The sequence below is a fragment of the Pempheris klunzingeri genome, chromosome 20 (assembly GCF_042242105.1).
Source record: "Pempheris klunzingeri isolate RE-2024b chromosome 20, fPemKlu1.hap1, whole genome shotgun sequence".
Classification (NCBI taxonomy): Eukaryota; Metazoa; Chordata; class Actinopteri; order Acropomatiformes; family Pempheridae; genus Pempheris; species Pempheris klunzingeri.
This window is the reverse complement of record NC_092031.1, coordinates 10,669,958-10,695,624: the sequence shown is the minus strand read 5'-3', so window position 1 is coordinate 10,695,624 and position 25,667 is coordinate 10,669,958. Positions and strand designations below refer to the sequence as shown.

The 25,667-nt window shown below is 40.5% G+C and overlaps 2 protein-coding genes across 2 annotated transcripts in view; one reads left to right on the top strand and one right to left on the bottom strand.

Annotated features, from left to right (window-relative positions):
* Positions 1-25,667, top strand: part of rbp4 (retinol binding protein 4, plasma) — a 178,763-nt gene that overhangs the window by 48,465 nt on the left and 104,631 nt on the right. The gene's annotated exons all lie outside the window — the stretch shown is intronic.
* Positions 1-25,667, bottom strand: part of plce1 (phospholipase C, epsilon 1) — a 63,249-nt gene that overhangs the window by 6,840 nt on the left and 30,742 nt on the right. Inside the window, exons 8-37 of the mRNA XM_070852015.1 lie at positions 22,532-22,686; positions 21,963-22,130; positions 16,879-17,024; positions 16,590-16,737; positions 16,285-16,395; positions 16,048-16,157; positions 15,779-15,895; positions 14,368-14,409; positions 13,878-14,006; positions 13,659-13,795; positions 12,996-13,102; positions 12,662-12,786; positions 12,408-12,552; positions 12,104-12,268; positions 11,681-11,795; positions 11,251-11,410; positions 11,030-11,152; positions 9,964-10,100; positions 9,593-9,831; positions 9,336-9,397; positions 8,918-9,083; positions 8,704-8,811; positions 8,253-8,369; positions 7,214-7,372; positions 6,626-6,761; positions 6,359-6,400; positions 3,440-3,558; positions 3,148-3,265; positions 1,188-1,325; positions 303-593 (exon numbers count right to left, since the gene is read on the bottom strand). Coding sequence (XP_070708116.1) covers positions 303-593; positions 1,188-1,325; positions 3,148-3,265; positions 3,440-3,558; positions 6,359-6,400; positions 6,626-6,761; positions 7,214-7,372; positions 8,253-8,369; positions 8,704-8,811; positions 8,918-9,083; positions 9,336-9,397; positions 9,593-9,831; positions 9,964-10,100; positions 11,030-11,152; positions 11,251-11,410; positions 11,681-11,795; positions 12,104-12,268; positions 12,408-12,552; positions 12,662-12,786; positions 12,996-13,102; positions 13,659-13,795; positions 13,878-14,006; positions 14,368-14,409; positions 15,779-15,895; positions 16,048-16,157; positions 16,285-16,395; positions 16,590-16,737; positions 16,879-17,024; positions 21,963-22,130; positions 22,532-22,686 — 4,035 coding nt within the window. The remainder of the gene's footprint in view (positions 1-302; positions 594-1,187; positions 1,326-3,147; positions 3,266-3,439; positions 3,559-6,358; positions 6,401-6,625; positions 6,762-7,213; positions 7,373-8,252; positions 8,370-8,703; positions 8,812-8,917; positions 9,084-9,335; positions 9,398-9,592; positions 9,832-9,963; positions 10,101-11,029; positions 11,153-11,250; positions 11,411-11,680; positions 11,796-12,103; positions 12,269-12,407; positions 12,553-12,661; positions 12,787-12,995; positions 13,103-13,658; positions 13,796-13,877; positions 14,007-14,367; positions 14,410-15,778; positions 15,896-16,047; positions 16,158-16,284; positions 16,396-16,589; positions 16,738-16,878; positions 17,025-21,962; positions 22,131-22,531; positions 22,687-25,667) is intronic.

Sequence of the window (25,667 nt, the reverse complement as noted above, 5' to 3'; positions counted from 1 at the left end):
AAGAAACAGAGTGAAAAACAGAGAAAAATTTCTTGGTCTTTTTTTCTCTATGGAAAACACTGCATTAGCTCACCATTGATTTAAAGCCTTTCAGCAAATTTCAAGGCTGTACAAGTGAAGATTAGAAGAGGCCTTGGAGATGTTTTCAATTGCATAACAAAGGGGGGAAGATATGTATTCTTCAGTCATCTCTCCTTTATCTTCCACTAACCACTATTTGGGACTAGGTAATATAATGAAATAAAAATCTTTGCTTGTGATTGACACAAAGTCATAGAAAGTGCTGTTAAAGCTGTCCTCACCATCGGTCTGATAGTTGAGGGCTACCAGCTGAATGCCGTGCAGCCAGAACAGCAGAGGGTTTGGGTTTGTTGAGTCGATCCTGGTGGCTGCTGGGTAAGTCCTGAGCAGCTGGCACACTGTGTGCTGGATCAGCTTCTGAGAGTAACGCCGGCACAGGCGCTTGGCTGCGTTCTCGTTGACGGAGGAGATGTGGTAGCACTTGGGCGTGCGGATGATGGCGCTGAGGGAGGTGGGGGGGTTGAGGACGGGAGACGTCTGCTGCTCCTCCCAGCTCAGCCGCTCGGTGCCACCTAGAGGGAGGGGAGAGAGACATTTAGAGCCTGTTGTTCTCTATCAGCTTGAAGACATGAAGACAAAAAAAGAACACTCAGGATTTAGTAATATTTTAATTAGTCTTGATAAATATCATGAAAATAATTTTCCCCAAACTTTAACTTTCATTGGTGCTGAATAACTGAATATTTAGGGTCAAAATGACAGATTTTAAAACAGATTTAACATTCACCTTGTACGTGTAAAGTTTTTAGTCCTGCAGCTCTTATGTCATTTATAACTACAGCCTTGTATTCTTTAGCTCAAATACAGCCATAACTAATTCTATCTTCTATTCCTCTATATTTCACATTTTATTGCATATCTTGCCTGCTATGAACTGTAGTGAGTGTTTGGCTGCTTATCCAATTAAATTCTCCACATGTAGTTGCACCACTTTTAATCTGCACCTTTGAACCAACTAACAATAGATGGGTTTAGAATGTGGGAGTCCTGTATTGGCTTAGTATATCTCTGAAACATACAAAAAATAAAGCAAAAATACATATATTGATATATCTTTGTTTTCCAGATACTAATACTAATAATTACCACCTCTAGGCCCTGCGTACCTTTCCCTGAGGTGCGACTCTGTGTCATCACCTCCCCTGTTGTGGTGCTGCGAGCGGGAGCTGTGCCAAATATGGACTTCCTGCTCTTTCCCCGGTCTTTCCCTCTGTTAGAGCCGGCTGGAGACAGCGTGGACAGGCCTGGGTTCCCACACACAAGAGGCAGACAGAAAAGAAAGTTGTCAGTAGTGCAACACAGACAGACTGGAGACACCACAATGATGTCATCTTTATCTGACTCAATTTGTTTCTCAAATTCCGGAAATCATTTCCCTTAATGCTGTCACTTTCTATCATAATAAGGAAGCTGGTCGTCTCCCTGCCAGGCATCACTCCAAGGGCATTTGTTTCAATTAGCGCAGAAGGGTAGACCTAATAGCAATGATTTTAAGTTTGTATTATTTGCAGAAATGCTGGCCAAAAATATATTTTTGGCCTAAAAGAAAACCTCTTTTAGTTCTTTAAAGCAATCCACAGATTTTGCCAGAAATCGGTATAATAACATGAAAAATGCAGCTTCGATGCAGCTAGATGCTTCCAATCGTCTTTGCAAAGGCTGTTAAATGCTGCATACAACACATTTAACTACTGTTAATACTGACCTTCTTTTTTTATTTGGTGTCAAACCTGTGTCTCCTTTCCAAAAACATACAGTGCTGTGAAAAAGTATTTGCCCCCTTACAGATTTCTTCTGTTTTTGCTTTATTGTCACACTTACATGTTTCAGCTTTTGTCCCTTAATAAATAAAATCATCATTTAAAAACTGCTTTTTGTATTTACTCAGGTTATCTTTGTATGATATTAAAATTTGTTTGATGATCTGAAACATGTAAGTGTGACAAAAAAGCAAAAACAGAAGAAATCTGTAAGGGGGAAAATACTTTTTCACAGCACTGTGTCTGAGATGACAAATGTGCCATGCATTCTCTGAATGGTGAGAACTACTTAAGATGATTTAAATGTTTTTAGGCAAGTTTTTAGAAGTAGCATTTCTGCCTGCAACCACACAGCAGTAACCAGTCTGCTGTCTGTCAGAATTGGGCCACTTGCCCTGTCTTCTCTTTCTCAAATCTCTGGTCCCTGGAAACAGTAAACAAATAAAATACCAGTGGAAACATGGGCAGGTTTATAAGGGCAAATGTCATGCAGAGAAAAGAGGACACAAGTGGAGAAGAGGACACTCGAGGGAGGAAAGGGAAGATAAGAGGTTGATATTTAAGGGACAAAAAAATAAGTGAGATTAGTGGTAGCATGGAATGAAGACAAATCCCAATAAAGAGAAAATGGGAGAACTTTTATGAGGGTAGACAAAGATCAAACATCCTGAACTGCTGAACACAGAGCATTTTCACAAGTTCTCATTTTCACACATCAGCTTATAGCAAGACTATTAAAACTGGAAGACTGGAAGGCCGGTGGTGTGATAAAGGGCCTGGGTCAAATTTGAACTATTCTCAGCCACCAGGAAATCCCAAAAACACTTCCTTAATGTACAGTATATAACAACTCTGTTGTTGTTGTTGTACTGCTCTGGGACTGACAACACAATGAGGTAACCATATCTCTCCCATGGGGAGAAAGGGATTCATCATCTCAGTGGGTGTCCTGTGTGGGAGAGGAATGGTGAGTTACGCTGGGATATTAAATGTCTTGCAATGAAAAAATTCAAAAAACATGGGGAAAGGTTTGACCTCTTAAATATAACATGGGAGTGGATTAGGGTGGGCAAGACTGTAAAAAGGACATAATGATGACATGTTTGATGTAAAAGAGGAGAGGGAGAAAGATTTTGACAGAGAATAAATCACTTGGGATTTGCACTGGGAAAAGAATTTGTGAAGGAGAGAAGGAAAAGAGGAGGAACATTAAGAAACACTGAAAAATTTATGTTTAAAATGAAAAGCAAAGAAACACAAAAGAAGTGTATTTGACAAAGAGACTGAATGATCAAATATTCTCTACCGGGGAATTTCACAGCCTGGCAGTAGATGATGAGGTCGGACAGCTCCTGGGCAATCTGTCGACTCTCCTTCTTATTCTGAGGGAGGTAGAACTCCTCGCCCAGCTCCATGTCAAACACCTACATGTGCAGGTAGACACAGGACATGAAACTATTACTCAGAGAGACAATGACGGAGCGGAGTAGGGGCAGAACTTAATAGAAACACATGCAGAACGGAGTAGGAACAAAGTGGTAAGGGCACATACTTAACCTCCGTTCACATTACTTTTACATCATACTGTATCTCCCTACCTTTCCTTTGCTCTGCGTAGTGCTATCAGACTTCTTCATCCTCTTTGGTATTTCATCAGCAGGGTGCTCTTCTTTGTCTGCTGAGCTCTTCCCCTCTGGCTTGTCATCCAGGATGTTATCTGTTAAGAAAATACAGTTAAGTGAAGTGTCTGACAGAGCGCACATCCTCAGGAAATGTTTTGTGGGTGAGTCAAGTGTCAAAAACAAACAGCTGAATGTGCTGCAGAAAATTAGCATTATTATGAATCATATGCAAACTGCAGAAAACACTGATGTAGTGTCATAATGCTCATACAGGTTGAAATACCTGCCAATCTAGCAAACAAACCAACCAAATCTACCTCTCTTTAAAGCTTTATTTCTCCTTAAGGACATATTTGTTAATGAATGTAAGTCCAGCCCACCATATGTATAGTAGCATAGCTACCCAAGATAGTTGAGGCATAAACTGGCCTGACAAAGATGAATGGATTTAATATTTATCTCCTAAATAAAAATGTGCACTGAAGCCGGTGTGACAGTTGCTCATGATATACAGCACATTAAATCACCAATGAGACACATATGAGTCGATGTAAATTTAGCATCTGGGAATTTCACCTCTTGTAAAAACCAAACTCCTCTCTTGAAATGCAAAGTCAAAAGCTGACTTATTTTTACGTATTTCAAGAGAGGAGTTTGGTTTTTCTTGTTAATACAATAAAGTCAGAGCATTGAGTGGCAACTGGAGTTACCTGTAGCTCAAAGCTTCAGCATTCAGCCGTGGTGTTTCTCCCCTTTTTATCAATTTCATGGTTTACACTTTGCTCTTTGTTTTTACTTCTGATGTCAACGAATACATCTGAATGAAATCTTTATATTTATAGAATATATAGTATATACATGCATACATGAACGCACACAGTATATTAACAGGATAGTGACATAGTTATAGCGTGTTTGTTAATAATAATAGTAATAATAATAATATTAATAGAGGACAAGTGGGGACATTTTCAGGATAATTATAAAGTGAAAAGCAGCTATCCATATCCCTTGCTACTTGCAGACCCCATGGGCAAATTCCCAGGCCAAACCCCACAAATGCCCCTCCGTATTGATATTCAAAGCAATGTCAACTGTAAACAGTAGCGACAGAGGGAAGTTCTTCGCTGTGCTCCCATTCCTCCTACGCATCAGTCGCAGCCAAAAACACACAAAGAAACATATCAGCTTGAAAATGCAGAAGCTTTTTATCACTTGTTTAATTTCTGACATATGGAATCTCTTCATTTGAAAAGCATTTGGCAGCAGAGCTGACCCTGACTGTCATCCTGTAGACAGTAGCCAGAGATGGGAGTTTGACCAGACTGTGACCGGAGGGAGCTACTGTTAAAAAAGAGATGGTGGCGACTTGGCAGTTTAGTGCTCAACTGTTTGTATTTACTGGGACAGCTGATGTTAAAGTAAAAGCATGTGGGGGGGGGGATGAAGACAGTGGAAGGCAGAGTGCAGTTTATTTAGTGAGCTAGGTAGGAAGTATGTATCAAAACGGAACCACTCTATGAAGTTTAGATGGGAGAAGTGGTTTTTGAAAGGTCTATGACCAGTAAGTTCTTCTGACAGGGACAAGCAGAGGGCAGGAATTAGGAGAGAGCAATGCTGGGACTGGGAGCGGGACAGGGTAGTTTCCCCTGGACTGTTGTTTAGTGTGGGGGCAGTGTAGGGCCTGAGAAACCAGATGGCTTTGTTTTGTTTCCCTGATGAGCCTGCCCAGCCACTGGCGAGGTCAGAGACAAATACAGTATGGAGGGGAGGAGGAAGGGAGGTGATGTGTTTGTGGGAGAAAGACAGCTCATGCAGACAGCATACTGTTAAAAGACCGCTAAAAGTGAATAAAATGTTTTCTTTTGTTTTTTTCTTCTACACCCACACACAATATTTGTAATTACATATTTTTCAAGAGAAGCCAATATAGACGTAGACAGTATGGTCCCAACCTGCCCTGACTCTGTACTGCATTTATAGAGCTAAATAATCTGGATGGTTGTTTAACCATGTGGCAAATATACTGCAGCTCGCAGTACCGTATCAAACAGGCAGGCCAAACATTAAGACACACAAAGACAACACAAGCTCAAAAAATACATATCGATGTTATTCTAAACACAGTGTTCATAGTTGAGTGATGGATACACAGAGTGCATATTACAAACGTCACTTCCATTGGCACATGGCACGAGAAAAACTGATGTAGTGAGCAGGGAGTTAAGTTACACTTGCTGTTATTGCAATTGCATAATGGTGATAAAACAAGTATACATCATAACAAACACTCCTGATGTCAGAAACCACCCACTGATAACAATTTAGTAGTGATTAAAATACTTGGATGGCACAAGTACAGTCTAAACATGCTGTTGTCAAAATGTAGCTACAGTAGAGAGTATGGGAGGCTGTCTTGCAACAGAAGTTATCAGCAAAACCCTCAGTGTTAGCATATTAATTCTCAAAATTAAATCTCAAACTGTCAAACAAGACAACTTAAAATAATTTTTACCATCAAATGGATTTGATGGGTACCAGTGAAGTGCATGATAGATAGCCACGGTACAGCAGAAGTTAATCTGACGTATACAAAAAGCAGAAAGCTAGCAGCTATTAAAGTATGCGGGCACATACAGGAAACAGTCTACAGCAATGATGCAGATCACTTGTGCACATCTACATACCAGTGTTTCCTCTGTAGTTATTCTGCAGCGGTAGATAGCAAATAGATTGGCAACAAGGAACCAAATTTCCAATTACAGGCTCAATAGCTACATGCAGCACTCTAAGACGATAAAAATCAATCAGTGACAGACCACCAGCTGCCACAGCAAAACAAAATTAGATGGAAACACTGGTACGTAGAGAAGTGCATCAGAGCCGTGCATTTACCTTCCAGGCCATACGAGGCAGTAGAGGCTGTGAGGACATCAGCTAAGTGGAAAACGGGCAAGATAAAATAGGAAAGGAAGAGAGTAAGAACAAAGTGTCAACCTAAACAAAGACTCAAGTGTTAAAAAAGAGAGACAGAATAAAGGTGATCCGAAAGTGATTCAAGCGTTACAACATAAGAATCTACGTATAATGTATGTGGTATTTTAGCCGAGGTTAGGTTTGTGCTTTTGAAGTGTCGCAAACCCCCACTGCAGTTCTCCTTACCATCTGATAGAGACTCATAGTCGTAGTCGTACTCATCTTCTTCCTCCTCCTCTTCCTCGTTGGTGTGGTTGCCAGGTGAAGTAACCCCCGGTGATCCATTGCTGGCCTGTGCCTGCATGTGGGCCAGCTGGTGAGCCTGAGAAAGGGTTTCAATATTGTTTAAAAAAAAAAGTGAACAGAAGGAGTAAGTGCATGTAAAAAAAAAAATGTGTGCGCACTAAAATATTTACAGAGATGTACCTGTATTGGACGTAAGATCTATATCTACCCATTAACTGTAAATATACAAGTTCTTATTTGCAGAGAATCTATCGTTTGTCTTGTAGCACATTATGTGTGCGAGGTAAACATATAGTGAAAATGGTGTAATGGGGCGGACATTTGAGCACATTAGCATCTATTATTTATGTGTAAGAGCACTCTAATGACCAGCGTTACATGCAAAAATGTGCTAAATGTAAAAGTGCTTATTGTACTGATGGTACCCAACAGCCATTTAAAGGACGGCTTATATGAGATATAAATTATGTACATAAGTGTATATAAGTGTTTATATGCGTGGAGAGGAAGTCCATCTTTCTTCTCTACCTTCTGTTTGAGTATGTCCACCGGCGCCTGGTGTGCTTTGAGCTTCTTGTTCTTGAGGAGGATCCTCCCCCGCAGCTGCAGCAGCGAGGGCAGGTGAGGGTCATCACTGAAGTCACTTTCAAAGAGGAAGCGCGTCACGAGACGTTCCCCACACACCGTCTGATTAATCAGTATTCAAACATGACAGACAGACATCAGTGAATGATTTCCAATAATCTGACCAGAGCGTGATGTCAAATGAGAGGGGGAGAAGAAAATCAAAGAAGTTTTATCAACCCAAAACAACATTCCAAATAAACAAGTCCATGGTGATGTAAGATAGCCAGAGGCACAGAGCTGTCTGAACATGAAAGCCTTTGCTTTATCAAGCCACTCAGAAGTCAGAAGTCTCTAGGGAGGATAGGATGCTGGGAAGTTTTGTTAGATGAAAGCAAGATGATATTCCATGATGCATCTGTCATGCCCAGATATGCATGGTATATAACTTAAGAAAAAGAAGAAGAAAGGGACAGTTGTAACCTGAAGATTAGAAAAGCAAGCCTTTGGCTGGAGCTCTGCCAGTTCCAATGCCCACAGCAAAATCTGGGCAAAGGAAACAAATGAGTGGAGTACTGCTTGCTCAGAAAGTGCTGCTATGGTGCCACTGAGGATAACATGTTGTTGTACTAGAGACTAGACTGAAGGTGTAGCTGCATGGTAGTGCTGTAAAAGCGGCATCTGTGCTCATGTAAACTACCTATTAAATTTTAGTGTTCAGTCTCCCAATGAAACGCTATGTGTGCAGATTGAGGGGCCATCTTGAAAATGTAGTACTATGGGATGTGAAAAGCAATTTCGAGCTTCATGTGATCTGGGACATGCACATGAATGACAAAATACTCTCTGTGTCTCTGTTATGACTCGCTTAAAAGTTAAATACCAGCGACATCAGAAACAAATTAACCACAGATGGAAAACATAAATAGATACACACACTGATAAGTGAAGTCATAGCTGCAATATGCGTGTGAAAATTATAAAGACATAACTGCTATCATACCTTGAATATTTCAGCCATCTTGCGCTGCTGTGGAAGAGAGCAGTGGTTCTCTATGGACAGGATGACGGGCATGTCAGAATTGACAAATGCGGACCGGTTAATTGCTTCCACCACATCCTGGGGGATCATGGGAGAGATTCAATTCTTAGGAAGAGCAGTCAAAGTCAAATAAAAGTTAATAAAACTCAATGGAAAGTGATACTAATGAGATTTACTAAAACAGCCCTTAGATACAACATCAAATAAAACACAGGTGCTGCGATTACATAAGATGAATAGTATTGTTGTGGCCCTCAAGAGTAACCAGCTGGTGAACGGAGGTCAGCTCATACGTGTTCTAAAAAGTCACCTGTTTGGTTTATTGAAACACACATTCCTGCCTGGGCTACGATTGTCAAAACCAATACATCCTACAGCAGTGCAATTGTGTTTGGCGATGTGGCTCTCTAACCTTAAAGGGTATCTTAGTGGTGAGTGTGTGCCCGTGATAAATAACTGGCATGCCATCATCTCCATCCCAACAGTCCAGCTCGACGCTCCTGCAGCCTTGTAGTAGCACCTGGTGAAAAATCACATTCAATGATCAGACATGAACATACAAAATAAGAGTTATGGCTCCAAATGAGACGTTAAAATACTATGTAAACTGAAATGGGCTCATTTACCTGGCTGTACAGCTCAACAGAGGACTCTCCTTTGAGCTGGTGTCCCGTCAGATAGGTATTATGAGAAGACTCAATGTAGTAGTAGGACAGAGGGTACTGTAGTTCCTCTGGGTTTATCTGGGATTCTTCATTACGAGAAGCAAAGTTCTCCTTATCCATCAGGAACCTGGTATGGAGAAAGAGATGGTTAGATAACAACGCATGCAGCTACTGCACTGATTACAATTAGCAAGTAATCACCAATATGTTTATTAAAATGTTGTACTTCAGACACTTCAGTTCATAACACAGGGAAATTATTGTTTTATCTAAAATTTGATCTTGCCACTTTTTTATTACAGTATGTACAGTAATTTTGATTTGAATTATTGATTCAGTATTTACTTTAATTGTGTTTTGGTGTGAATATCATTTTTACCTTGCAAAGCCTTCAAATGACATCCAACCCATCTGTCTCATGCTTGATGAGGGCTCAAATTTCTACAAGAGAAGAAAATTACCACATTGATCTCTTTGCTTTCCTTGTGTCTCAGGTTTCTGTCATCCTTTTTCTGTTCATTTAGAATTCATTCATTTTGGTGAATTCACAAATCTATACAGTATATGGCCTCCTTCTCCACCATCTCTCCATCCAGTTCATGTGAAATAGATGCAGCTCCAGGCTCCAGACTCTACCTGTATAATGCTGAGAATCTCATCGTAGCTCAGGTGCTCCTTCTGACAGTTGATTAGAAAGTCGTTGAGCTGAGGTATGGCCAATCCCAAGACGCCTAGTGATGCATTTTCCACTCCTGTCCCGTTGGTCACAATGCTGGCTGCTGCGATGGCGTCTGAGATCTGCTTCTGGTTGTCAGACATCTGCTGCCTCGTCCGGATGAACAGGCCAAGATCAGAACCATTACGGGTTAACAGGTCTGGAGACGAAGGGGAGAGATTAGGCGAGACGGAGGAAGAAACAAAAAAGAGGAATAATGCGGTGCTTGTGCACATGTTTTTGCCTGCTAACATTATATACTGTAAATGCTTGGAATTGTTAGTTCTTTTACCGAGGTCTGGCTGTAGCCCTGTGTCTTTGTCGTCTATCCTGAGGTTGGTGTAAAGAGGTGCAGACTCCGGACTTGTGCGACTGCAGGGGACAGCATACGTGTCAAACAGCTCCTTCAGGTCCTTTCTGCTTCGGATACTGTGGAGGAAACAACACAAAGGAGAATATAGACCCATTTTAGCTACCTTAGATTGACAGACAATCCATTTTAGTATCTTATTCCAATTTTACACCACAGACACATATGTGCAGAAACATTATGTTACACTAAGAACTCAATCATAAAATGTCCTAAAGCCTTACTGAAGACTAAATAAAGGTGATTTTTTTTTAACTTCAACTTATTAACTTACACAAATTCAGTCAATTGCATCTACTTTTATTGCATTTATCTATACTTTGTTTATAATTTTTCTTGCTGTACCTTCTATCGGTTCTTTTCAGTGTTTGTGATAATAAACTGATGCAAGAGATGTTTGAGATTCATGAGTTAGATTTGCAATTGAAACTTTAATTAGACACCGCACAGACAATGGTCAGACAGCTAAACAAACATCTCAGGAACCATCTTTAGAAAATGAGCAACGTTTATGAGAGGCTGATCTGCTGGAGTATTGTGGTTCCATCTTATCTGCAAGTGTGGAATTTAAATGGAAACTGCTGGGCAGCAGATGCACAACAATCTAAGAAATGTAGGAGGACTGGTATGAGAATAATCCATTGCTTATCAAGGAAAAACATTGCTTCCTTTTATTTGACAGGGAAAAATATGATAGAAGCTAAATATTATAAAGACAAGAACCCTTAGAAAATGTTCTAGGCATGATAACCTCGAGAGGCATTTGTTTTATCTTCAGCTGCTATTGATAAGAACACAACAATTCAATAAAAAGAGGGAGAGTGACGGAAAAAATGCTGAACAGAACATATACAATATACACATATCATGATTACATATAACCAGAAGAATCTGTTTGATCCACGATGTTTGGCAAGATAAAACAAATATACGAATGGTATGTGAATCTGGAAAAATAAAATCTGGTAGAATAATTATTGGTATCTACCTGAATGACTTGAAGAGCTCAACAAACTCTATGAAGCTCATTGTGCTGTCAGAAATAATGAGGTTCTGGAAGCCTTTGAAACAGCCTTTACCTCGGCCGTGCCACGATCTGCTGCTCCATGCCCTACAACCCACAAAAAAAAGGCAAAATATCTCAGCCTAAGTGAGCAGGGAAAGGCAGAATTTCACCCCTCCAGTCTTGGTATACAGTACAGCGCGTACCCGGGCTGCGACTTGGCAGTTCCTGAGAGGACTGGTGAAGATTGTGGACGGGACTGGGTGGACCCCGCCATGCTGGAGGAAGAAGAGGAGGAGGAAGAAGAGGCTAGCAATCCAGGGCTTTTGTTGGATGAGAGGGAGAAAGGTCCAGGGAAGCTGTCTTCTATGGAGACAAAGAGGACAGAGGGTAAATAAAAATCATACAGACTGTACAGTACCATAGGAAATGACCTGTTACATCTTAATGCCCTGTGATGATGGTTCTATTTTTTATTTCTTGTGGTCTTTTGGGTTGCTAAAATATCTTTGCTGGGTTTTCCACACAAAGTAAAAGCACATTGATCTAATCTAGTAACTTAATATAATAAAGCTACATCCTCACTTGGCATACATCTACAAATTTTGGATTCTTAATGCATCCGTAAAATGTTACCTGGATCTTCTTGGTCAATGCTGTCAGACTCTGGTCCGTTTCGGTACAGGCCCTCCTTACAGCTACGTGTTTTCCTGGAAACCATCTCGTCATCGGTGGCATCCCCACTGTCGCCCTGTGTTCGGTGTGTAAACAGTTGTATTATTAGAGAAAACAGCAGCGAACAGAGAGTTCTATAAGGGCTCTTATCATGTCAGACCGGTTTAATGATGGAAATTCAGTCTATTTCTAGGCCGACAGTAAAGCAAACCGACCTAATGAATACTGCGAATAAAAGATCACAAGGATACCTGTTGGTAAAATTCAGTTTGACATAGACACTGAAGTTTTACCTGCGAGCTCATTGTGAGCAGAGTCTCAGCTGAATGTACTGTGAAAGGCACAATGACAGATACAGAAGCAGACCTTTTTTTATCAACTAACCCTGACAAGGACTTTCTTTTTCTTCTTGGTTTTGTCATTGATGCTCAGAGGGCTGTTTTTCTGGGAGGCAGGTTTCTCCACTCCACCTGTACCCATCGTCCACCTTCGCCCACCAAACAGCTCAATGGCATGGGCCAGTGTTGGGCCTTCATACCTGCCATCCTCCTAATGCAGACAAGGGGGATTAGAATGAAGGGAAGGAAGCAAATACACAGGTTAAAATAGGTGAGGTTTAGCTGAAGGCTATTCAGCCCCAGACACTGAAGAAAAGTATCAAGGAAACATCATCCAGCTCAGAGTTTACCTGATACAAACTGACATACTGCCTCCTCAGCCACTGCAACCTTTGGTCAGGAAACTTCTTATATTTCCTGGTTGCATTCACCAACTCTGACAGGCCCTTATGGAGCATCTGTGCCGTGTGGTTGGGGGCCACAAAGTGCAGGAGTCTAATGGCAGAGGATTGGTTAATACATTACGTAAAGACATGTACAATGAACTAGTCTTCAATGAGCAGTGGATTTCAAAGAATAGTGCTGTTAGTGAAAGGGCACTAACCTGTTGTCAGTGGTACTGAGACCGTAGAGGAGGCTGAGACCGTTCTCCTCTACCGTCATCTGGCTCAGCTTGTTTTGCAAACATACAACATGAACATCGACTCCCTGGTGACCCAGAAACACTGCCTGCACATTCAAATAAACACAATGCTTTGAATGTTATGAGTGCAATCTTAATATTCTTCCAATGCAGGTTTGAGAAATCCATGTAGACATTTTTTACTTGTGTTAAAACAAATGCAACACAAATTTCTACACTAGATTAAAAGGCTAAAGATTAGTCTTTTCACAGTGTAAATACCAGATAAATATTGTTTTTTTTTTTTTCAACAAACCTTGATCACTCCCACATCCAAAAGGCCTTCCGCTAGTCCAACCGCTACGGTCTGTCCTAATCCAGGAGGTGTCTCTGTGGTGGAAGCCCCTCCGCTCTGAGGCTTACCTGCCACAAATCAACACGTTAACGATATGTTTGACATGTAGCAACCTCATAGGAAATTAAGCAACTTTACAACCAGTTTAAACTGTGCGTGTGAAGACATGGTGCTTATCTTCTGTGGATAAAACCTTTTACAATATGTTTAAAGCATAATGATGGACACAGGAAATATGATATTTCATTGTCATGACCTGTTTTCCATTTGTTTAAAAAGTAATAATGAAAGAGGAAATGTCTCCCTGAGATATAAACATACTCATCTTTAAATGTAACAATGGCAAAAGTAAATCTTAGCAGTTCTACAGACTCACCTAAACAAAATCCCGCACTTATTGTAAATAATCATTGAATCATGGATTGATTGTACATTGATTCGCTCCTGGAAATTATATATATTAAGGAAATACAACAACTGAATGATACAAACACCAGATAACAAGGCTTTTGTGACACTGAATAGTTTTATTGACATTTTTTATGAAGGCAAGTTCTCAGCAGAAGAGATACCCACGTCATTTAAATAATATAGAAATGTTTTTAAGGACACACAAATATTTACCCCAGGTGAGTGTTGCGTTGTCAGGTTGCAGTCGCAGTAGACAGCGAGCTGTGAGGTGGCTGTCCTGGTCGTAGTGGATGACTGTAGCACCCTGCAGCAGAAACTGGTGAACATCTGGCTGTAGCGACAACACGTACCTAGAAAAAGAAAATACAAAAAGTGAGGTATTTGTTGTGCTAACTGTGTGTATGTGTGTGTGTGTTTGTGTGTGTTTCTCACCAGGGAATGAGCTCGGTGCCATGGCTGAAAGCTCTGTGCGTTTCCTCAGTCCCCTGAAACTCAACCTCTTTCACGGCTGGCTCAGACGACAAGTCGCTCTCTGAATCCGACAAATCCCCCACCATGAATCTGAAGATGGGCAGAAGTTGGGTTCCAAGAGCAAAGGAAACATTTTAAAACCAAAATTACTGATTTCCAAGGGAGTCTGCAAATGCACCAGTTTCTACTTTTCAAGTAGTTTCTACTCAATTTCAACTACTGCAGCAAAAGCAGTTATTTAGAAAATTCACTGAAGTCCAGTCAAAAGTAAGAAATGACCTGCATCTACAGATAGACAGCACAAAAATGTGCTGTGTACTGTAGTGCATAGGTTAAATAAGCAAAAAAAGCATCATGCATTTGTCATTGCACATTCCTTGACTACTGAACAAGCTTCTACTCAAACTCCAACTTAAATGTCCAAACCCCTGACAATCTTATAACCACTTACAAGACACGGTTCGATTCTGGTGGTGTCCTAAATGAATGGGAACTAGAGTGGGAGACAGGGACAAAGGAGGGGGAGGAAAGTGTGTGTAAGTAAAGAGCGGACAGAGAGGTTTCTACAGAAGGAAGAAGAAATATAGCAAAAAGAGGATACAAGTGGGAAAGATCAGGAACACAGGAAAAGAACTCCTCAACCTCTGAAGACAGATAATATTTATCTGCATCTCATTACAGACAAATGAACATCATACCATTTGCCAAAATGAAACAGAGTCGTTATCTGGAGTTCTAACATGAAATAATAACTCAGAGTCAGAGAAAACTGTCCAGAAACACAGAAAGATAACCCAGGTTTCCGTAATACAAACACTACAGGCCGAGATTGAAATGAAATGAGTTTTCAAACAACACTTCTAACAACTAAATTCCAGTTTGGGCTATTAACTACCTGCCACCAGCGTGCTGAAACACACCAGAGCTCTGCTCCTTCCTGTTCTAACAGGAAAGCAACCTGTTATCTTGACACAGGAGTTTATGTGAACATCATCTCATCTCAATAACAATTTGCGAATGTGTTATTTTGCAAACCCATCATCTTTCGCCAGTGTTTATCAAAGACAATTGTGCTGTGAAAGAATATTGGAATGACCCAGAACAGTAAGACTACTATTAGTCCATTTTATAGCAGCTGTCTTTATTCTTCCAAGAGAGACTTCCGTGGTAGCCTGTCCACAAAAGCCTGTACAAAAAGTGCTTACTACGAACTAGTGATGAAGCACAGGAAGTGTGTTTTTCTTCCAGAGTAAGGGACCAGCCATGCCAACCATTCAAAGCATGGCAGCATTCATAGTTCTGATATAAATCTGTATATAACAGACCATTTTCTTTTACTTTGGCTGAGTCATTATCTGTGAACAAACTAAAACAAAATAAAGAATCTTTGACAGGAAGGGTCACAGGGTCAAACAATACAATGTCTCCAGTCTGCCTTAAAAATTTTAAATAGTTTAAGGGTGCCTTAACATCACACTTAAGAGGCTTGTAAAGTAATAAGACATCTTTTTTATTGATAATCAAACTGAGACTGGGTATATAGTAACCTCAAATCCATATTAAATCCATATTACAGAGAATAACTCAGGATGAAAGACTTGGCCTGTACACCACACACAAAAAAACTGAGACAAGAAGCCAAAATGAAGAAGCGCAGTTTAACACCAGTAAACTGCAGTGCGTGATCAACTGATACACAAATTTCCCAGTGTCTTGGTCAGTGAACTGGTTCACATGCAATGTGCCAATTGATACTCTACTGTATGTCTCATTAGCTTGTCTCTGTCTTTGGGGTAAACGAACTGTAAAAAAAAAAAAAAGCTCATGTGTCACACAAAAAGAGGGAAATAAAGGGTACTAACTGATTGCGGCAGCGGTCCCTGAAGGAGTTGTTCCTGGACGCAGGTGATGGGCCAGTAGAAGAGGGACTGGTGCTGGCCTCATCTGGATCCTCAGCTTCCAAACTGCGATTACAAGATCTGAGGAGATCAAAAGAAAATGGTGAGTGGCTGAAAGTGGCGCAAACAGTGGGAATTGAAGCAGACACAAAGTGAAGAACAGAAGATTGTTGCGTGTCAAACATTTTAACTCTTAAAAGTCTTAACTTTTGGAAAGCATGTTTTTAAAGCACCTGATTATCTGAAGAATGTTGCTGACAGTTGCTTCTTTCTCTGGGACGTGTAGACCATCTGGACCAGACCGTGACATGAAGCTGTGCTGGCCACTGTAGTCAGACACAAACTAGAGAGAGGACAGACAAAACAAAGTAGGATGAATTACACTGACGTGATGTCTGATTCTTACTGCTTGAATCAGTTCTCTGAGATGCGAGGGTGTGTTTGTAAACGCCTGTGCGTGTTTGCTGTACCTCTATTGAGTCCTCTGTATTATCTGGAGGTGATTTGAGGCTGATGATGCTTGCTGTGCCATCCAACGCGTCACTCAGCTCCTTCAGAAAAACTCCACAAAATGGCACCACCTATTGTGTAGGGCCAGGAAAGAGAAAAGCACGTCCCATTATGGATTTTACTTATTATTCTAATTCCTGTGGTCAGATTAGTCAGAAATAATATGAACTGTTATAGTTATGAAACAAATAGATACTGACTTAAAATGGTAATTTACAACAAATTAGACCATAACCAAAGGTCACCTGAATAAACAGCGACCTACCTTGCATCCTGGGATATTGAGAGCTCTGGTCACAACCTTCTTGTACTCAGAAGAAGATTCGTGCTGAGCCATGGCGTCCTTGAGGCTTCTCATGGTCTCGATGTCTGACTGGTCCATAAACTGCCACATCTTAAGCACCTTGCGGGACCTGGAGGGCAAAGAAAGTCTCAAACGTAAATTAGTGAAACCTGATATTATGTGTCAACAAAAAACATATAAAACTAACTTGTATATCTCTGTGTAGAGTATGTGAGCACATTTGAGTCAGTGTCTGAGAGTGAATTAAAACCTGAGTCCAGCCAGGAACTCCATGACACCGTTGTAGTTTCCCATGTTCCAGCAGCATTTAGCGACATGGACCAGGTAGGAGAAAACTTCTCTCTTCTCCTCCATGGACCCCGCTGTCAGGATCAGCCACGTCACCCATGAGCTCACCTGTTCATACAGAGTTATACATACAATATTACTAACAGTTACTATCATGTTAAAGATGATGAACAAACATACTCTTCCAGCCTTGTTCTCTGCCAGCTTTGTCACCCAAGACACACAGACAAGTCGTACCTGGTAAAAAGGCCATACCATTAACCTGTTATTAAAATATATTTTACATCCATTTCTAATATTCAAAATAAATATATCATTTATTTTTAACATGGCAAAATGAGCCGTCTCTTATGATAAAGCATCTCGTGAGTAGAGAAAATTTCTTATTGGACAATTCTCATGAAAGTTGACTTCATGTGCCAAATCACAAGATGGCTTGTAAGTGTGCTAGTGTGTTACTACAAGGCCGTTATTAGGTGTGTTAAACCGAGCAGGAGACAAGGTCCACAGCCAAGTGAAGGTCAGCTGACACTCTCATTGTGTGTGGTATGACTGGTGCCCATGTCGCCTCTTTTAAATTCTGGTATGGCAAGCTGTGTTGAAAGTGGCAATATATGCACACAGCCATGCCAGCTGGCCACACACACACACACACACACACACACTGAAAAATGAGATCAGATACCTATCTGCGCTCAGTCTGCACTCCTATCTCTCTCTGCACTGCCCTCAAAAGAAGAGCTAGATATGTATCACGGTCAGTTTCCTTTTACATTCTCTGCGAATGACACACACACACACACACACACACTAACTCACAATACAGGAAAAGATCAGATTTCAATCTGGCAGCTTCTTGCTCTCTCGCGTTAGTGTCTCTATGCGTTAGAGCCTCATGAATGCTTTCACACACACACATAAAAGCACACGCACACACGACTGAAACTCCCTAACCCCCTAACAGGCAGTAAAAACATCCCCCTGGCCCAGAGATCTATTACTGGGTTATGTAAGGATCTGTAAAGCCCACCACAGGCTGACTTCACAGGGACTAAATAAAGCCACAAAACGCACGCGCACACACACACACACACACACACACACACACACACACACACACACACACACACACGCACACACACACACACACATACTCGAAAACATGTAACAATGTACTCAGTTTCACAGGTGGAGTTTTTGTTTCCATTCTGAAATTCCCTTCTTTTCCCCATATCACCTCTGATCTTTCAGTGGATTAATTCAGAAACAAGTGCAGATAACCTGCATAACACATGCAACCAAAAATGCTAAATTTTGTTTGTCAGACTCACTTATGTTAATAGTGTTATGGTTTGTTAAGTATCATGTTTTCTGCCTATCCAATAAGAGTGAAAGCACAGTAGTTTATGCATTCCTGTGTGACGGAAGCAGAGGCAAGCTGAGGGCAGAGGGTTGGGAGGGTTACAGTGTAAAACTTAACTGTCTCCTCTTAACTGTTATCACTGATTTAACAAACACGGACTTTACATCCTGCAAAATGTATTATGCAATTGAGTGTCACTCAAACATCCTTGAAAACAATCTCACCATCCATTTAGTGGTTGTTTTGGAGCTCTCAATTATATCACATCATCTTCATCAGCAGTTGGAGCTCACCTATTTATCATGGAACTGTAGTTGAAGATGATCATGTGTTATGAGCAAAAGCTCCAGAACAGCTATTAAATGAACCTTGTGGTGAGACTGTTGTCTTGACCACCATGTAATAGTATATCAAAGGGAGGAAATGTTAAAGCTGATGATCAGAACTACAGCAAATATGGCGGAGCATCTTACATAATCACTGTTGCTACTGTCCCTAGCAGAGAGATCAACTAAACATGTGAATTAAATGTGAACTTGTCAGCTTCTATTTGCACTGATCATTTGAGTAAACTTTCTCATTAGTAAAGCATGAAGAGTGTGTCATTTAACTCGCAAAGGTTTTAGTGTAACATGACCCTCCATACTAAAAATGGGATATAACGGTGTAGTAAAGGTATAATGGTTAAGATTACTAACTGTATAACCACAATCCCCCCATTCAATTCCATTCTGGGACCTTTGTTACACCTTTTCTGCTGCGTATCGGTAAAAAAAAAAGAAAAAATTCAATATCATCCTCTATAACTTGAATTAACCACTCTCCACACATTGACACAAAAATATTAAAATCATTCTTTCCTTTAAGAAAATTGCCTTTTCATTGGCTGGTTTTATTAACAACGGTCAGAAATTCTGTCAAAGAAACAAAGAGAGAGAAAATTCACTGCTGGAGCTGGTGACGATGCAGCGTCTATTATGCTTCATCTGTGCAGGAGCTTATTCTATATGGCTTCAGTCTCTTATCTGCTGCTTCTCTGCTCTGTGCATGCCAGGATGTGTGCACCTGGTGTGAAAATCAGCTATCAGTCACTTCTAGTCAACAGCTGGGTTGAATTACAGTCACCATGTAAACCACTCTAACGGTCTGCAAAGTAGCTTTTTGAATCACAGATCAGGGTGTTGTACAGAGTTGGCGTCTCTTCTGATATTCCAGATAGCGAAAGTGTGTACTCAGTGTGGTGTGTGAGAGATAATAGAGAGGGATGTGAGGAAATGCTATGCATAGACGAAGCGTAAAAGGGTGCAAAGGAGCAGAAAAGAGCAAACAGGAGACGAGGACACACAAGCATCGTGCAAAAAGTTTCCTCAAACAACAGTCTCCCTTACATACATAGCATAGGTGTTATCAATGGCAGCTTGACTAGATTTCAAACACACACACACACACACACACACAGAGCCAGAGCTAGGCACAAACTGATACCCCTTTGATGTTTGCGTGTGTCCATCTGTCTGTCTGTCTCCATCTGTGCTATTAGTTGAACTATGAGGGTCAGTTTCTCCTTGATACATGAATTACATAACCAAGGTTGACAGAGAACTATTACAAACTCAACGCATGAGCACACACTGTACTCCCCCTGTCAAAACTAAGCACTCCGGACAGACACAAAGGGGCCCAAATTGCTCACCCTTCCCTGCCTCCAAATTTTCTCTTGCCGTGCTATCCTTTTTAACTGCATAATCTTTCACTCCCATACATGGCTTGAAAAAGAACAGGGGTTGAAATCATTAAATACTTTAGGGAAAAAAAAATATTTAAATTTACAAAATGTTGTCTTTGAAGTGTGAGGAGAGACATAAGCCCCCGAAACATAAAAATATCAGTCAAGGGTGGTGTGGACAGTTCGTAACCAGATCAGTAATTTAGTAATTTTTATCTCATTTTGGAGCATAGCTTATTTAAAAAGCATACTTGAAGTGTATTTCCCACATTAAATACCTAAAAAAAGTCAATTTGAGACCAAAATACAGTAAAGAGTTAGTTATTGTAAGAGCTGCATTGTTTATTTATTTATTTTTTTTAACTAATGATTATTTTCACGCTAAATTGAATAACTATTTGGTCTGTATAATTTAATTCATTCATTCATTCATTTCAAGGTTCACATTCACACTCACACTTATAGGCAATTTAGAGTCATCAATTAACCTAACCTGCGTGTCTTTGGACTGTGGGAGGAAGCCAGGGTACCCAGAGAGAACCCACGCAAGCACAGGGGGAAAATGCTCACAGAAAGGCCCCAGCCAGGCAAAAAGTGCCATGATTCAGAAGTTCAAGAGCCCATGGCGACGTCTTAAATGTCTCAAATATTTAAATTTTTTATAAAGATGAAAAAAAAAAAAATCTCTTGAGAAGCTGAAATGCATGAATTTTTGCTTAAAATCATTTATAAATTAATCAATCATCAAAATACTTTATTTTCTTTGCAACAGTGCCAATAATGGTCTGTTGGAGTTGTTACAGAATAAAAGCAGAATTCTCTATAATGTAACAAAAATTCCAGGATCCTTTAACATATTTCTTATATAAATATGTATTATAACAGTGTCTGGAATCACAAAGGAGTATCCAAACGATGGCATACAGTCGAAGCTAAGACAAAACACAGCAGTACCTCATCTTCTTCTCAGAGTGCCATCAGTGCCATCAGTGTCTACACACTGTTGTCATTTGACTCTTGTTGCGTTGTGCCCATATATGGTTACAATGCACATTTGAGAAACTATGTTTTTGAGCGTCTCTCCTCTTGCCGACTTAAATGAAAACCAGCTGATGTGAAAAGCATGCAACTTAAAGATGACATCATCTGTGATTGTTTATTCTCCAAGTCACTCACCATAAAAGACACCAGGCCCAGGAGAGTAACTTTAGCCAACTTACACCACTGTGAGTGTGCAGTGTGTGCTTCAATCACGAGCTGATAAGTTGATATGACTCGCACGGCAAATACAACAAGGCAAACCCAGCTGTAGGAAAACAATTACTGGCCTGCTATGCTTTTCAACCCTTCACATTCATGTCAACCAGCAATCACTGATGACGTCATTAAGGGGAGGTCACTAAAGGGCACTCAACACGCTCATCAAATCAGGACGAGCACTGCTTTTATCAATCTTTTCCCAATAGTTGAGAAGTGCCCTCTTTCAACACGAATAACAACTCTATATAACTGAAAAAGTTTTTTTTAAGGCATTAAGGAGTCACACCATTAAACAACAGCACATAGTTTGCTGATTGGTATCACGGATTCTCCAGTGATCTCATCCAGATTTAAATCATGTAGTAAAAACTGAGCTTGTGAGATACACAGTAATGACTCGCAGCCAACAAAGCTGAAATACAACTACTGACTTCAAAAAGTCACAACAGAAAAAGGGCTAACTAATCAAAACTGTTTTGATAATTGACCACTTTTTTTCGAAACGTCAAGTATTTGCAGGTTGCAGCTGTGCGGATTTGCTGTTTTTCTTTGTTCCTTTGCATCAAAATTGATATTTTTGCAATCAGGATATGACGGTATTGTATTCTTTCCATTATAATTCAACACACACACATTTGAGTATGAATGTATGTTTATGAGAGAGCATACACACATCTTATATGAGCAGATTCCTCACCTCATTGAAGCGTGCTACCAGGTCCTCCACAGCGTTGCTTCGCTGAGCACTCTGTGTAGGCATGGCGGGCACTGACAGCGACGCCTTGAGGTTCGGGTGGCGCTTGGCTTGACACTCGGGACTGCCCAGGTCTCGGGTGAGGAAACAGAGGTAGTCCAAGGGAAAGACCTGCACACAGACACGGCAATGAAGGACCAGTTGGGTGAATTATTATTACCAAACTCTATTTTCTATTAACTCTATTTTTGGTCTAATCGTTTCTCCTCATCTTTTTCCATCTTCCATCAGAAATAATTTGTCCAGCTCAATCTGACACAATAAAACGCTACATTTTATCAGCATTGACGTGTTAATTTTTATAAATTTTTGTGCTTGTGAGCATCAGCTAGACCCCTGGCTTAGAAAACGTCACTCGCATTAACTGAGCCACCAACATAAATATTTGTCTTTGTGGAATCAAGCCTCTTGTGTTATACAGTAACATCCACTCAGCACATAAAAACATTAAAACCGATAAACATTTTTTGACCCAAATATTTGTTTGTGTGTGGAGTGTGAGTTCCTCCCACCCGTTGGTAGAGCTGCTGCTCTTGCTCGGTGAGGATGCAGGCGATCTCCTCTGGGAACTGAACAAGGTGGCGCACCTCTGCCAGGTCCTTACTGATCCCAGTGACATTGGGAGGAAGAGAGCTGCTGCTGCTCATACTGCTGGCCAGCTGACGCTCTGGATGGACGGATAAAGAGGAGCAAGAGACAGAAGAGAGACATCATACGTTTTACATTACTGATCCTGCTTTGCACCATCTAGCTGATATTTTCTGTACACAGTAAGAGGAAAAGGCTGTTGAACACATAAAAACAGAGTGAGGAGATGAAGAGAATATGGAGAAAGTTAATGGACAGAGAGAGGGGAGAAACAGTTGCCTTCACTAGTATCAACTACACAATGACAGCAGAGACCGCTGTTGCTTATACAAGTAAAGGAATGGAAGGAGAACAGAACTCGGGGAGAGGAGGCTTTTAAAATGAGACATTATCTACTTCAGTACTCCTTTCACCTCCTTCCACCGTAAAAGCTTTAAGCCTCAATGAAATGTGCACCGCTGTTTCAGGATTAAATTGAATATCTCAAGTCTTCTGAGCCATCGGTCCCTGCATACCACACACTCTCTACTCCTCGACCAGCCAAGAGGAGCCAGCACACTTCCCCCTCTAGAAGTAAACAGCATTGATCACCTGCCAGTTCCTGTGTTTGGATTTCAGTCCGGTCCATTAGTCTGTCTGTTTACACACATACGCACACACACATACACACATATGCAAACCCGTCCTCATCTGTGCTAACAAAGGACTAATGGACAGTTTCTTTGCCGGTGCTGGAGCTGCCAGGTAGACATACTGTACATTGTCGGGATGAGTGCCACATAAACTTTCCAGTGCAGGAGCTTTGCCAGGAATCATTTGAAGGACTCTGAGGAATTTCACCTGCATTTTGATCGCAGATATGTAAATTTTAATCACTGGAACATGGTTTCTGCCTCCTAAAAAGTTCCTTCTATTGAGGCAGGGACATTGCGGTGAGCAGGCAGTAATAACGAAACTGAAGTGCCAGCCAGGTAGCATATTTTGCTATCAGCTCTAAAATTATATTCATGTGAATAAAGCATTTGTAGCTTTCATTAATTTTTCATTTTATCTGCACTGTATGACAGAGAAGTCAGTTAGTGTGTGAAACACAGGAGTTACACAATGTTTATAGTACAATACCATGAAGGCAAGGAGATAGATTGAACACCAGGAATTAGACAGACTCTGTCTGGTCATTGTGAACTATTAGACACATAGAAACCTACCTACACCCCTCCTGCACACACACAAAATAGTGTATGAATACACATAAGAAGACACACACTTAAAGGTTGTCCTTGGTAACTCCTGAGATGTGCAACAGGTAGCCATGGCAACAGCAGTGACTTCTCTGCAGGAAAAAAAAAAATCACTTATTTACACAGTTTGATTTGTAGATCCGGCCTCACAGCTTCTGCAATGAACTCTCGGCGTGTGTGTATGTGTGTGTGTGTGTGTGTGTATGAACATAGACAGACTGAGTATAAGAGACAGTTGAGAACACAAAAAAGAGAGAAAGGAAGGGAAAAAAGAAGAAAGTAAAAAGAAATAAACTTGACTAGGTTAAGGACAAAGCAGGAAAAGGTTGTTTGGACAGAGACAAGATCAGTGAAAAATTCTTTGCACAAGCATGAAAAAAATATGAGAAAGAGAAACGGAGAATGAGAGCAGAAGACAGATAGGATAGGACAGAGATAAGATAGAGAGGAAGGAAAGGATAAGTAGTGGAAATAAGTGGAAATTTTGTAGTTTACACTATGCAACAGGTGTGAGCTATCCATCACAGTTAGAGAGACAGCATAATCCACTAAATCCTTTAAATGTCCCACAGAGCGACAGACTGCAGGTTATGAAGGATGGTTCAGACAGTCCAGACCTGGAGCACATTTTTCATAGAGATATTTGTATTAAATGAAAAACAGAATAAAAACAATTAAAGAAGGGAAATGTGTGTCAGAGAGCCTAATGTCCTGGGAGTATAAAGCATGTAAGGAAAGTTGCATGCTAGACAAAATTATCACTGCAACAGCAAAACACTATGCATGAATACTGCACCTCCTCAACATGTCATTCCACACAGGGGCTATGGTAGAAAACAGCTGCAACATATAAAACAATCACATATATAAAGAAAAATGCAGTAGCCTACAGTACACATAATACCATCAAGATGTAAATTTTCATCTGGTTCACTACATCTGTGTCAGTTCCTCTCTTCTTCGCTGTTGCATTGCACAGGCATGCATACACGCTATAAAATAACCTTCGTATTTGCTCCTTGGCTTTCCATAAAACACTGGTACTTTTACTTTACTACTACTACTACTACTACTACTCTGTGTAGATTATTTCATTGCGTTAAAAACAGTGGAAGAATACGAGACATAACTTGTGGGTTTTAATCTTATTAGAAACAAACAAAGGTTTTCGTGCAGTTTAACTACAAGATCTTCAATCTCAGAAGCATATAACCAATAGCTCTTCATCTCTATCCCAGACCTGTTTTTAAATGCTAGGCTTCTGAAGTGGAAATGGAGACACCATCAAGCCGGTGATATGAATTTCATAACCATGCAGAGGCCTCAATCATTCATTTATTCAGCCTTCAAACAAGGAAACCCACAGGCAGACCAGGCAGTGACAAAAAGGTCTTAAGAAATTCTAAAGAATTAATTAAAAGCCAATGTGCATGAACGCAGAAAAAAAGAAAACTCCACACCATAAGATATGAGAGAGGCATCATTTTGTGATTCTGAAAGCTGAGACCTACATTGTCGTAAACCACGGTTTAGTGTCGAAGCAATGGGTCCCAAATTAGAATAAACAGATAAAAATCATTAGAAAAATTGTTAAACAATTCAGTGATTGCTTTATCGTGCAGTATTCATAATGTCCTCAACTTCTGCCTGCAAAGCCTCATGCAAACTGTCCAATATTAGTAATGACAGCAGCTAGCTATAATAAATAAACACTGTGACCGAAGACTGGATGGAACGAGATCTTGGATCGCACTGATGGTGATAAGTGTATCTAATATAATCTGTTGGGGACCCATGAGATTTAGGCCTCTGAGATAAT